This window comes from Thermobia domestica, chromosome 12 (genome assembly GCF_964235325.1).
Source record: "Thermobia domestica chromosome 12, izTheDome1.hap1.1, whole genome shotgun sequence".
NCBI lineage: Eukaryota > Metazoa > Arthropoda > Insecta > Zygentoma > Lepismatidae > Thermobia > Thermobia domestica.
Genome location: NC_137465.1, coordinates 139,549,189 through 139,562,179, shown reverse-complemented (window position 1 = coordinate 139,562,179; position 12,991 = coordinate 139,549,189). Strand labels below are relative to the sequence as shown.

Sequence of the window (12,991 nt, the reverse complement as noted above, 5' to 3'; positions counted from 1 at the left end):
TTTTTTGAAATGAATGAAATAAAATTTGCAGCTTTAAGTCCTATGATTACACACTGATGATGACGAGAATGTCTGAAATTGTGGAATGAAGTAATTGGGAGGAAATGGGAGGACGCTGAGAAAACTCACACATGTGGTGTTTGTCCAGCACAAAGTCCACTTAGTGAAAGTGGGATCGAGCCGGGACCACATATATAAGAGGTGTGTGCTCTACCAATGAGCCACTGTGGTCTCAATAATTTTTTTTGTAACATCTCAAACAGACAAACAGTCGAAAGCTGTACTAACGTTATCTCGAGGAACAGGTAATGGGGCGTTTACACTTAGTCGATTTGCGTTCGATTCAGTTGAATTGACGTCACTTTCAACTTAATCGACCGTGTAAACGGGACTTCAACCTAATCGCTTGTTGATCGAAGGCGACTAATCGACTGGCAACTGAATTAAAAGACGTTCTATTTTCTGTGGTTGAAATAATTGAACATATCCATCAATCTGATTCGGCCTAGTTGCTTCGATTTAGTGGCAAATGCAGCGAGTCGATTTAGTCGTGCGACTAAATCGACTAAGTGTAAACGCCCCATAAGAGTAACGAAGCTCTGGACGAGACATTGGTTATATATATATATATATATATATATATATATATATATATATATATAGCCTATATATATATATGAATGTGATGGAAAAAGGGCCATCTTCTATCGTGCCCATGATTACAGAGATCGTTCTGATTGAGTATATGAATGTCCGAAATGTTTTCTTGGCGAGTCTTACGGTGAGTGAACGAAAAGGGTAAAATTAATGTAGCTTATCACGAGACTAATAATTTTGGAGTCACTATACTGCCATGATATTCAAGACAACTTATTTCACGGTATTATTCGCCAGGGTAAGCACCTTATACAGACATTCATGTGAACCCCGTGATGCGTTTCCTGTTGGTCTTTCTGAATTCCCGATGTTGATACGGGTGTTGGACAATTGATTGTCACAAACGCGATGGTTTTTGGAAAGTTTGTCAAGAAGAATAGAACAGACTTGGTATAACTGCGCTTCAGTGGAAAGTGAGATGAAGGGCGAAATATAACAAACAGAACTTGCTCATCGAACGTAATCGCTGGTGGCGTCACAGTATTTCTGAAACTGGTAAGGACGCCAAGTTAGTTTTCATAAATCTGAAACATCGCTCCGTATTCTGGACTCATTGTATTGTGATGCATTTGCATTAAAAGCAGTACTTAGGTACCGTTGTCACTGAAGATTGAAGTGAGCTGAAGAGTTTGTAGCTGATAATACACCATCACTTTAATTGATAGTGTCGCTCAAGATCAAGATAGTTCTGACAATCGAATGCCATTATTTTTGGCACTTTCACTGAGAAGTCCTAACATAGACAGTCAGTATAATGGTACGAGTTTTACTGTTTCCATCCAGCACTATTCCTCTAGATGATACTAACGGTCGATTTCATAGAACACTAATGTAACTGACTGAACGACTCATAGACAAGCCACGTCTCGTTGCACGAGATGGAAATTAGAATCGTTGGGATACAGTGCTACTTCCATTTAGCAAAATACTGAAGTCATATAGACTAAGCTATTTAACAAAAACAGTAACAGTAAAATACAGAGCAAAAAATAAATAAAAAATAAAATACTCTTTTTATCTGGTTTCGACTATTTGTCGGTTTGAAACTATGGCATTTTCTTTTTTTCCAAGTAGTTCTTACAATTTGACATTGAACCAAAGTTGCTATTCGAGGGTTGAGAAAATCTCCAAGTCAGTTGCTAGATCTGTGCAATAGTTTATAAGGCTACCTGCTGGTAAGCTCAAGGTTAAAGACCTACCGTATTTCTGTAATATCGTACGTGTATGTGCATTCTTGAACGTGAGAATTTCATATTAAGATTTTATTCTCAGAATTAAAAGATAAGTTACGTGGATGTACATTCCTGTGACCAAAGTCCAAGGCTAGAATTTGCCTGTCTGCTATTATTTCATGTTTAGGAAGATGAATGCTTTAAAGATTGATTGGTTTAAGTTGAATGGGATCATCAGCAGCTGGACTATTTGTCAGTCATGACAAACCTAATAACCAACACAAGTTGCATTAAAAAATCACAATAAAGCTTCAAAAATGTGTAAATCAAATATAAGATCTACAAATTAAGATAGAATACTATTAAAATTAAACAAAGTTTGCGAAAAGAATAAAGGAATAATTAACAAAATCTAAAATATATAATGAGAAAATTTCCCAAAAATAACAGCAGAATCTCATAATAGAGAAAATCTAAAACGAAAATTCCTCCTGTTAAATCGTGCGAATAAAGCTGAGAAAACGATCGCCTATGACCGCTAGCTCCAATTCACTTGCTATTGAGAGTGCATCCATTGGACGAAATATTTACGTAGACTCGAGACCAAAGAGAGTGATCTAGTGCAACATCTGCCAATGCGGCGTTCTTGGTTGATGTATCAGCACACTCGTTTTCCCAAATGCCGACGTGTGCTGGCAGCTAGCTGACAACAACGACACAGTTTGTTGTTATAGCTTTTGATATATCTCAAGATGTTTAAAGAATACATTGTGCAGGGTTTCAGTATCCCTAACGCTTTTTGGGTCAGTACAAATAAGCACACGACGTGGAAAAAGTTTATGTACGTTATAGAGAAAAAGCTTAACTGCTGTTAGAAACCAGAAAGAAGTCGCAAATAAAATGGTGCGCATTTTAAAAATATTTTTTAAATTATTTTTATATATTTGTTTTAGGTTTTAAGATTTTATCCAAAATGTAAATAAAACACTGGATTAGCATTAAAGCTAGGACGTAATGGTGCACATCCATTTCTGGAAGATGTCCACTGTTCATCCTGTGTCAACTCTCATATAAACGATCCACGAATCCAGCAGCGGTATTCGCAACTGAAAGATTAGGCAGCAGGAATATTCACAACTGAAAGATTAGGCACAGAACATGCAGATGAAGGATTATCACATGAATAATAAATGAAACCCCACCCCGACTTAACCCCACTCCTTCCTGACGATGACGATCCGCTTCATGAAGCTCAAGGTTCAAGCTTCATATATAAGCACTTTAAATAATGAGTGTAACGTTGGTGGCTATTTCATAATAGTCTACTTTTTCAAATATAACGTTTTCTGTACATATTAGAGGTGGCGAAAGGGTGGCGGAGTAGGGGTGGCGAAACTATGACGTATAGCTTCATGATTTTGTTGTAAGGGCAGATCCTCTATTTTATAATATCCTTGTTTACAATTATGTAGTATGCGTGGTGTCTCAGTGGTAGAGGGCTCATTGCCGATCTCTGGTTCTATTCCAGGCTATGCTAATTTGTGGTGGATATCGTCTGTCAGTGAGTTTTCTCGGGGTTCTCCATTTCCTCCCATATTCTCATCCCACCAATTCTTACATAATTATTCATTTTGACAAATCATCCGCCTGCTTTAACCTACAGGGCATAAATGTGGGACGCAACACTGAGAGATTACCTTTTTCATATATTATTGAAAAATATTTTTGTTTCAAAACAATTGTATAGAACAAGTGCTTTTACAACTTTAGTTTAAAACGATTTCCTGTATCATTTAGTTTATAAAATAAATATTTTTAATTTTAAAAATGGTTTATTGTCCTAAATTCCTAAATTGCTTAATAACCTTATTACGATGAAAAATTCTATTTAAATGTCCCGTAGACTTCAAACAACGCGGACTTTTTTTTTTTTTTGGAAGCAATTAAACGCGTTATTCGAGGTATACTGTAATGATTGTTTCAGAAAAATAAGTTTCTATGTATCATGAAAATTGTATAAGAATAAAATCTATTCATTTTTGAAAATAAATTCCTAATTTAATATGGTTCATTATATATGGTATAAAATGTTGAAGTATATTATTGAAGAAAGTCATAAAATTTAGTAAGCTTTAAGTTGTTAAATTATTAACTATGTTTTTTGAGAGTTAAATAATTTCTGCAATATGCCTTGTTTTGGATGAGTTCTTGACAGTGAAGAACTAGTGAAATTATTCAAGTTCCGTGAATTCATACCTTTACCCTTCCAATGGCAACTAACTGAAGTTAATTTTAAGCTTCAAAAAGCAAAGTCATGCCTAGAACTAGGAATTTTAAGTGCAAAATTTTGATTAAACAAGGCGGTCACTAAGTAAGCTTCATGGCTATATGATTAGCATACGTGGAAGCCGCGAGTTCGATTCCCGGCGGGAGCTCGTGTGGTTAACTTAAGCTGTAGGTCCACTTCTCATGTAGCCTCGATGCTGAACTGAACACTAAAGCCCAAATTAACTAATTCATGCGGCCACTAAGTAGAAAATTGGAGCACTCGGTCGAAAAAGCGTAAAAAGCTTCTTCAGGTCAGCCATTTTGAATGAGGTTTTCCTCACTTACACCAGGCAAATGCCGGGATGGTACCTAACATATAGATCCCAGGCCGTTTCCTACTTTCCCCAATCCTATCTTCCTTCCCTTCCCCCAGATAGTGTGATAGCCGAGGGATGTCATCCCTCATACGTGACGGGCTGACATGGCCTCAGATGAAAGCCTAGAAATCTTATTCCTAAATCTTAAATTGAATGTGTTACGCAGTTTTTTGAAACAAAATATTTTTAAAATAGTTTTCAATCCCTTGTAACTTTTCTCCTATTCGAAATTCTTCATATCATGATCATAGTATTCATAGTATGATGCCGAAAGTCCAGAAATCTAAATCCCAAAACCCAAAAGCACTCAACAACATCGATTGGTGATACCCATGATTGGTCAGCGTAATGTTACCACTTCTTTTTAGTTTCTATTCAATACCTAACGGGACTGTTGAAACAAAAGTGACGTTGCATAAGCTCGGTGCTCCTTTATATTATTATAGAAGTGATATGCACAATAGGAGCAAACAAATAAATAAATAAAGTTTCGAGAAGTGTAAACAGGTAATGACATTGAGAAAGGATGCAAAAACGTGCAACGAAACATAGGGGTATCTATTTAATGTTTTCTCTGCAAAACGAGTGAATTTAGTCAGTTTAATAAGAGAAAAATTGTACTACCTAAACTTTCTTGATCTACTCATGCCATTGAAGAAGTTTTTAAAAAGAATACTACTTTATATTTATATATTTATTTATGAAAATTATACTTACTTATATTTACGAATAAATTCAAATAATAGGCCCCATTGTGAACTTCAAAGAAAGCGCACGCCATATATATTTAGGTAATTAAAAGTTTACATTTTTAAAAGGCAAGTTATTGTTTAACATTTTTTTCAGCTGAAGCGAATTTGTCATTTTTTCTTTGACTAATTACAACCATAATCAGTAGAGGTAATTAGGACCTGCAATGGCTCAGTAGTAGAGCGCTCGCTACTGAGGTATATTGTCTTTCATTCGATCCCAAATCGCGCCAAGTGGGCCTTGTGGTGGACAAACACCGTGTGTACGTTTTTTTCATTACCATCCACTTTCTTCACTCCACCACATCATTTATTAGCGCCATGACCGTTTTGTCTCTGTTAGCCTCGGACCACAATTTGGCAACATTAACAAAAACTGTTACACGAACGTTGGATAACTTTTGAGAAACTTATATTGGATCATTTTCTAAGTAGGTAGATTCACCCATTTATTTGAGACAAATTTCAATCTCAAGCGATGTGAACGATTGCATACGCTCAAAGAAGATATACGTCATATTCAATCAAAATCAATAATTTTTATCATGGACAATTGTTATCTTATCACATTATATTTTTCATCCTTGTTATGAGCAGCTGAGAGAAAAGCATATTGTACGTAGAATTAAATTCGGATAGATTTTAAGGAAGTTATCATGGAACAAATATCAAATCAAAACAGACAACCTCCTCAAGTCCCGCTCCCCTGCACACACGCATGTATTAATGAAATGCTAAAAGCCTACTTATCCCATTTCAATTACCTGGCCGGTATGATCAAAAAAGGAGGAAAAAGTAAAAATTATTTCGACAAGAGATTTAATCAGGAATGTGTCTGTGGGAATTGAAATTAATGAAATTTTTCCCACAGCCGTAAAAGGCAATTTTAATTAAACATTTTCCCCACTGACTTACGCCTAATATGCTGAGGTACAATAATTATATTGCAAAAAAAAAAAAAAAAAAAAAAGTAAATTCCTTTTGATGTCTGTAGTTCATCCTCTCACAAGAATTCCTTGGATTACTTCTTATAAAAAAAATATGTATGTTTCTGTCGGTCTTCGAGGCAACAAATGTCAACACTATTTCATGGATTACTATCATTTTGGTCGGGAGATGGTCAAAAGTTCGAAACCGAATTCATTGATAGAGGTATATTTAAACCGGAAGTGGTACAAATCAATCATTTCCGCTTTTCACGTTGATCACTTCTGTATAGACCAAAAACAGTATAAACAGAAATCTACTACCATTTGCAGTTTTAATATTGATTGCGAAAATACTACTCCATAAACCAAACTCGTTTACGTGGTGTACATGTGTTACCGTACAAATAATTGACCCAATTTTATAAATTCATTGTAGCTTTATTATTGGACATATTGTTGAGTTAATTTTTTGTTTAACGTCTCTTTCAGCAACAGGGATACATGAGACAGGACCTACTGATTAACGTGGAATCCAAACCACGTGAGCTCCCGCTGGGAATCAAACCCGGGCTTCCCACGTCAAAGGCGCGTACGCTAACCGCATGGCGACGAAGGAGCTCTGGATATATTGTCACAAAACGTTGCAGACGTTTTGAAAAACTCAAAAAGATTTTTTTACTGATATTTACAAAACATGTTGCTTCATCACTGAAGATAAGTTTCTCACAAAGCACATATTCTTCCATAAGTTGTTGCAACTATGCCAAAAATTCAAAGCATGTGACTTTGTCATTAGGGCTTATAGCAATTGCAAGCGGTAATGCTTCTGCTTCAATCGTTTGCGTAAGATCTCCCAAACGGTAGGTTGTGGAATCTTCAGCTCTCAGCTTGCTCTGTTTGTCGACTTCTGTGGGCTTCGTGCAAAACTCACTCGCACGTGCTCAAAAGTTTCTCACTGTAGGCCAACCAATTGATTTCTCTTTACAGAGGCATCCTGAAGCTGTAAACTGTGCATACCATCGCCAAATGGATTTGGCAGTTGGTGTTTTTTTTGTTCAACTTCGTTTGGAAATGTCGTTGCACTGTTAGGAGAGATTAATGTGAATGAAACTCGAGCACAACATAAGATTTCTCAGAGTCTGGCGCCATCTTGAATAAATGCTCACTGCTACGCTCTCGTGGCACAAATGAGAAGCAAACATGATATAAAAAAAACTTTTTGCTTTTCAGTATGAGTGCAAAGTTTTGTGAAAATATTCCAATAATAATGTTACAGTGAATTTATGAAATCGGGTCAATTATTTGTAATAATCCAGTATGTATTAACTCTGCATAATAAATAGGTTAATATACGATATTAACATTACTTAAAATATGAAATATACCTAGGTATACACACATTACACTAATTTTTACACAGGCCGGTAGCCAGACCAAAAATGTAGGAAGGGTAACGATCCAACCACTCATCACCATATTATAGTTCATTTACAAACCTACTTTGAAAATTTTAGGGGGCAGCAAATTTTAGGGGGAGCCCGGCCCCCAAGACCCCCTGGATACGGACCTGTTTTTACATTTCAATAATTATTTATTTGGTATACATTAATCAAGAGATGTTCTTACCTGTAATCTGGATTGACCTGACAAGTACCAAAAGGTAAGTCTTTTTCTTCGGAAAGAAACGCAGTGAAAATAGCCATAGGAACAACAGCTGCCATGATGAGAATAATAAGCAGAACTGTTAGTTTTGGTAGAAGCAAATGCCTTCTCCATGCTGACATTCCTTAAAAAGAAGAAGAAAAATGTCAAAATTAGTTAAAATAATTGGAACATATTGATTTCATTATTAATAACGTTGATGGAATTCGGATTAATGTTGTTGATGGTCGAGCAATTACACCTCATTTTATATTTTTTACTCTTATTTCTTAAAAAAAAAAAAAATACTAAAACTATATAGCAAAACTTGTAACATGCAGGTAATATTTAATTTTTTCATGTTAACTCATTTACAGAACTATCCTCAACATTTAGTTAATTTTAATTAGTTTATTCAATCCAATTTATTAATTTAATTGCACCCCTTAAAAAATTAAATAACATGTTTTTTAGAAGTGCACTAAAAGTAATTTTATTTTTCATCCTCCATGATATTGTTAATAATAAAATGGCATTATTTGAATTCCAAATTTGTTGTGAAAGGACGTATTTAATTTCTATTTGAATCATACACTATTTTTTTTTCAATCTCTAATACAACATCATGGAGCATGAAGAGAAAGAACATACTTTTGGTTCACATTTTCAGATAACCATGTCAAGTATATTTATTTTTGAATATAAAATTTGCTTTTATTTTTAGTTTCTACTTGTTACTAATGCAATTCATAAATGTATTACACTATACAAAAGTAAATGTCAGTTCCTGTTTGATCGCTTCAGTCTGTAGTTACTGAACTAATTAAAATAACATTTGACATGACTTAGCGTACGCACCTTTGACGTGAGAGACCCGGGTTCGAGTCCCGGTGGGAGCTCATGTGATTCGGATTCCATGTTAATCAGTAGGTTCCGTCTCATATAGCCTTGTGCTGGAAGGGACATTAAACTCAAAATCAACTCAACTCAATACTTGACATGATTATCAAAAGTACGTTTCCCAGGGATCTCGTGGTATTAAATTGATTAAAATGTTTATCCTAAGGGGAGAGTGGAGGTCATAATTTACATGAAGAAATGGAGTGATGAGAAGTAAAAATAATCGAAAATGAGCTATCACCGACATTAATTTTGTTATCTGGCAGTAGATTTTTTTCTTCTTTCACTTTTATATTCAGGAGATCAGATCCAGTTTTTCCATTGTACAGATCAAATACTACAAATTTAGCCATTATTCTTTTAAGTAGTTCAACTAATTCATCATGCAAAATGTGGATAAATGGTTCCTGTTTTTGCATAATCACAAGAAATTTATCGAACAAAGTGCCTACACTAATAAGAAAATGTAAGTATGCAAATATAACAGGAGATCTCAAGTTCTGACAGATTCTTTTATAACGTTCTGACTAATGAAATTTAATTTTGGTTGGGAAGGAAATTCAAGAAATATTCTGTCAGTGCTAGCCATAGAGAGACAATTCTAGAGCAATGCGGAACTACCAATAGCCACTGATTGCTGATATACCGAAGCACACTTCCTCCTTCTGCTGTTAATTTATTTAAATCTTCTCTGTGTGCAGGACACCGGTGAAACCAAAATTGTAGATCCTCTAGCATTTCTACCAGATCACAAAAAGTGTTTAGTTTCAGCCCAATTCCAAATGTATTATGAACTTTATTTTGACATTATTTTTCATTACTTCATATCTTTCTAATGAAATGAAAAATAATATAACTTATTTCTCTATAAATGAAATATTTGAATCTAATTAAACATTGATTTATTTGATCAACGCATTTCCCTCTGAAATAAATAATGTAACAGCATTTCATTTATCATAGCTCTGCAAATTATATATACACTTTTAACAACTGTTATACAACATAAATTTCAGGACATTTCCAGTTCATAAATCATTTCCAGGACATTTCCACGATTTTCACAATTTTTCTGCTTTCCATGACTTTTCCACGGCGTTTTCATGACACTTTTATTTTCAGGTTTTCTAGGACGCGTGGGATCCTGCATATTATTACAGCAATATTGGAAAGCATTGGGATATGTTGGTAAATACCAACACACCTGAATGTCTAGCCAATACTGCAGCACACAGTGCTGAAAGGAAATGCTAACACAGCCTGCGTTATAAGAAACTGGAGTATGGCAAGGTTCTACAGCTAAGCTTCATTGAGAAAGAATAAGCACATTTGAAACAAAGAAAAAAAAAAAGAGTGGACATGGAATGATTGGAAAAATAAAATAAAATAAAATGAATAGTGAGGATTATTGACGTCAAAAAAAAAAAAAACTAAGATATTTAGTATATTGCTAATATGTAGCAATTTAAATCATCACTGAAACTGCCCTTGGCTTGTATTTTTAATAATTCCATCACTGAAAAATATAGGAAATAAAGGACAATATTAAAATATAGGACATATATAGGACAAATATACACAAATTTCCAAAATATAGGGAAAATAGGAAAATAGGACAGCTGGGAGCCCTGCATTTCTCATTAATGAGAGTTTTAAACGCTTGTTTGCAAGAAAAGATATTCTCGGTGCACAGGTAAGAAACGGTTTCTCAGATTTAAGAAAGTATTTTTAACAATGCAATATATATGGGGGAAACACCATACTACCTGTTGTGATGCTTGTTCAATTCAAGTTCGAAACCAATACGCAGATGTTTTCATCTATTAAATTGTACTGAATATACATTTTCAACGGAATCTATACATGCTATAAATAATAATAATAATAATAATAATAATAATAATAATAATAATAATAATAATAATAATAATAATAATAATAATAATAATAATAATAATAATAATAATAATAGAGGAGGCGGCTCCTAAGGGAACTCATCGGTAGAATTTACAGTTTTATCATTTCAAATTAAGGCAAGGAAAGTATCTAATGTTCCTCTTTCTTGTATACAATATTTTAAACTTTAAGTAAGTTCTCTTCCTTTTAGTTTGAAGAGAGAACATTTTAGTTTCTACCAGTATGAGTAAGGTCAGCAGCCGTGCCTGGATAATGATAATAAATAAAGCAATTTCTTATAAAGTTGTACTTACGCAATTTACAAATACGACTTACGTTAAGGTTACTGAACGCATTGCTTCCGTAAATTGGGTGTTACTGTAAATTAATAGAATCTATAAGGTACTACCAGTAAATATACTATATCACTTTAGTTAAGATGTAGAAAAACACTTACTTTTTTTCCGGAAGGTAGAAACTCTATCTTCATTTTTCTCCGAGGACTTCTTTCTCTTCCCCATATTTTGATAGTGTTTTGTACCCTACAATGAGGAAAGAAACAGCAATATACTAATTGGACGAAATATTTTTTTTTCTGTTATTCTGGGCTTTTACAAACAAGAAACTGAAACTAGAAACCGAAAGTAAATTAAAGTTTCGTAGATCTTTGTTTATACTTGTTATTTTCTTCCAATTCATGATATTTTCTCATTAGAGCAAAGAAGAAACTTCTAATAAACATTCATTAGGGAACAATTCTTTTGGCCTATAAACACGAGAAAATAATAGCTCCAGTTTGTAAACACTATACAATCAAAACAAAACCCATACACTGTTGTCTACTTGGAATATTAAATTCAAACTTCGAATAATATGTAAGAAAGGTTGCAAATTGTGAGTCTTAATTCATCACCAAAGGTAATGGACTTTATAGAATTTTGAACGTTGATTCCGAATCAGAACTTCATTTTATTTTTAAATCCGCGTGTTATACTATAGTAGTGTACGTAAATAATGAATTAATTGCAAATAATTCTTATAACTTTTCAAATCCTATTTATACAAGACAAATATCTTAGTGCGTCACGGTAATTCCTAATAATGACAACCACGCAAATAGATGTCTCTATCTGCGCTGCCTGACGCTAATAGATAGAGTTCAAGGAATTTGTCGAATTAAAACTATTGTGAGGATTTAATTGCAATTAACACTGTTAACACTGTACTGTTTCTTTGTAACAAGTAGAATGATATAATTTCTAGATGTTGACTATCTGGTAATAGTAATTTTGTTCATCCTATTTACAAGTGAATGGAGCGGGGGTGGAGTGAAGGAGATACGAAGGTTCAATGATAAGGCGCTCATCTCTTATTGCAAAGGTTTCTGATTGGATTCAACTACTGTGAACGTGAGGTGCACATCACACTCGAATATTTTCTCGGAGTTCTCCCATTCCATTTCATTTTCTCATTATACAAATATCCCATTATCGTCCATTCATAATTATCATCCACTTCTTTTAGCGCACAGGGCATGACTCTACAATATTAAACTGAAGACTTTTAAAATTTAACTTATCTATATTATAAAATTGAAAGTAACTATGTTCGTGACTCTTAATCTCTTGAACCGCCTGACCGATCTCGATCAAATTTTCAACGTAGATGCGGTTCTGATCTGGGAGTGTTTTTAGCTATTTACTTTGCTGGTACAACTTAAGGGAGGGGGAGGTGATATAGAAGAAATAAATAAAACTTAATAACTCTTGAACCACCCGACAAACTTGATCAAATTTTCAATGTAGATGAGGTTTAGGACTGGGATAATTTTTATCATTTCACTTCGACGGAGCAACGTAGTGGTGGGAGAGGAGGAGATATATAAAAATCAATAAATATAAAAATAAAAGTGACTATGTTCGTAAATTAATTACTTTTGAACCACCTGATCGATGTCAATCAAATTTTCAACATATATGAAGTTCAAACCTGGGAAGTTTTTTATCATTTCATTTTGACAGTAGATCTTAGGGGAGGGGGAGGAGAGGAGCGGAAATATATGAAAATGAATAACACTTAATAACTCTTGAACCACCCGACCGATCTCGATCAAACTTTCAATATAGATAAGGTTTGGGCCTGGGATGTTTTCTTCATTTCACTTTTACAGTGCAACGAAGGAGAGGGGGAGGGGGATATATATGCCAATAAAGTAAAAATAAAGTGACTGTTTTTGTGATTTCATCACGTTTAAACCACCCGACCGATCTTAACCAAATTTTCAACATAGATGATGTTCAGATATGAGGTGGTTTTTTTTATCATATCTCTTTAACTGTAGAACTTAGAGGAGGGGGAGGGGAGAAATCTATATAAAAAATGAAACTTAATAACTCTTGAGC

General features: G+C 34.2%; 2 protein-coding genes across 2 annotated transcripts in view; one reads left to right on the top strand and one right to left on the bottom strand.

Annotated features, from left to right (window-relative positions):
- Positions 1 to 11,126, bottom strand: part of LOC145666679 (lysosomal alpha-glucosidase-like) — a 59,753-nt gene extending 48,627 nt beyond the window's left edge. The window contains exons 1-2 of the mRNA XM_081734153.1: positions 11,047 to 11,126; positions 7,779 to 7,938 (exon numbers count right to left, since the gene is read on the bottom strand). Of these exons, the coding sequence (XP_081590279.1) occupies positions 7,779 to 7,938; positions 11,047 to 11,110 (224 nt within the window). The 5' untranslated portion in view covers positions 11,111 to 11,126. The remainder of the gene's footprint in view (positions 1 to 7,778; positions 7,939 to 11,046) is intronic.
- The window catches only part of LOC145666680 (uncharacterized), a 346,326-nt gene that overhangs the window by 103,323 nt on the left and 230,012 nt on the right, over positions 1 to 12,991 (top strand). The gene's annotated exons all lie outside the window — the stretch shown is intronic.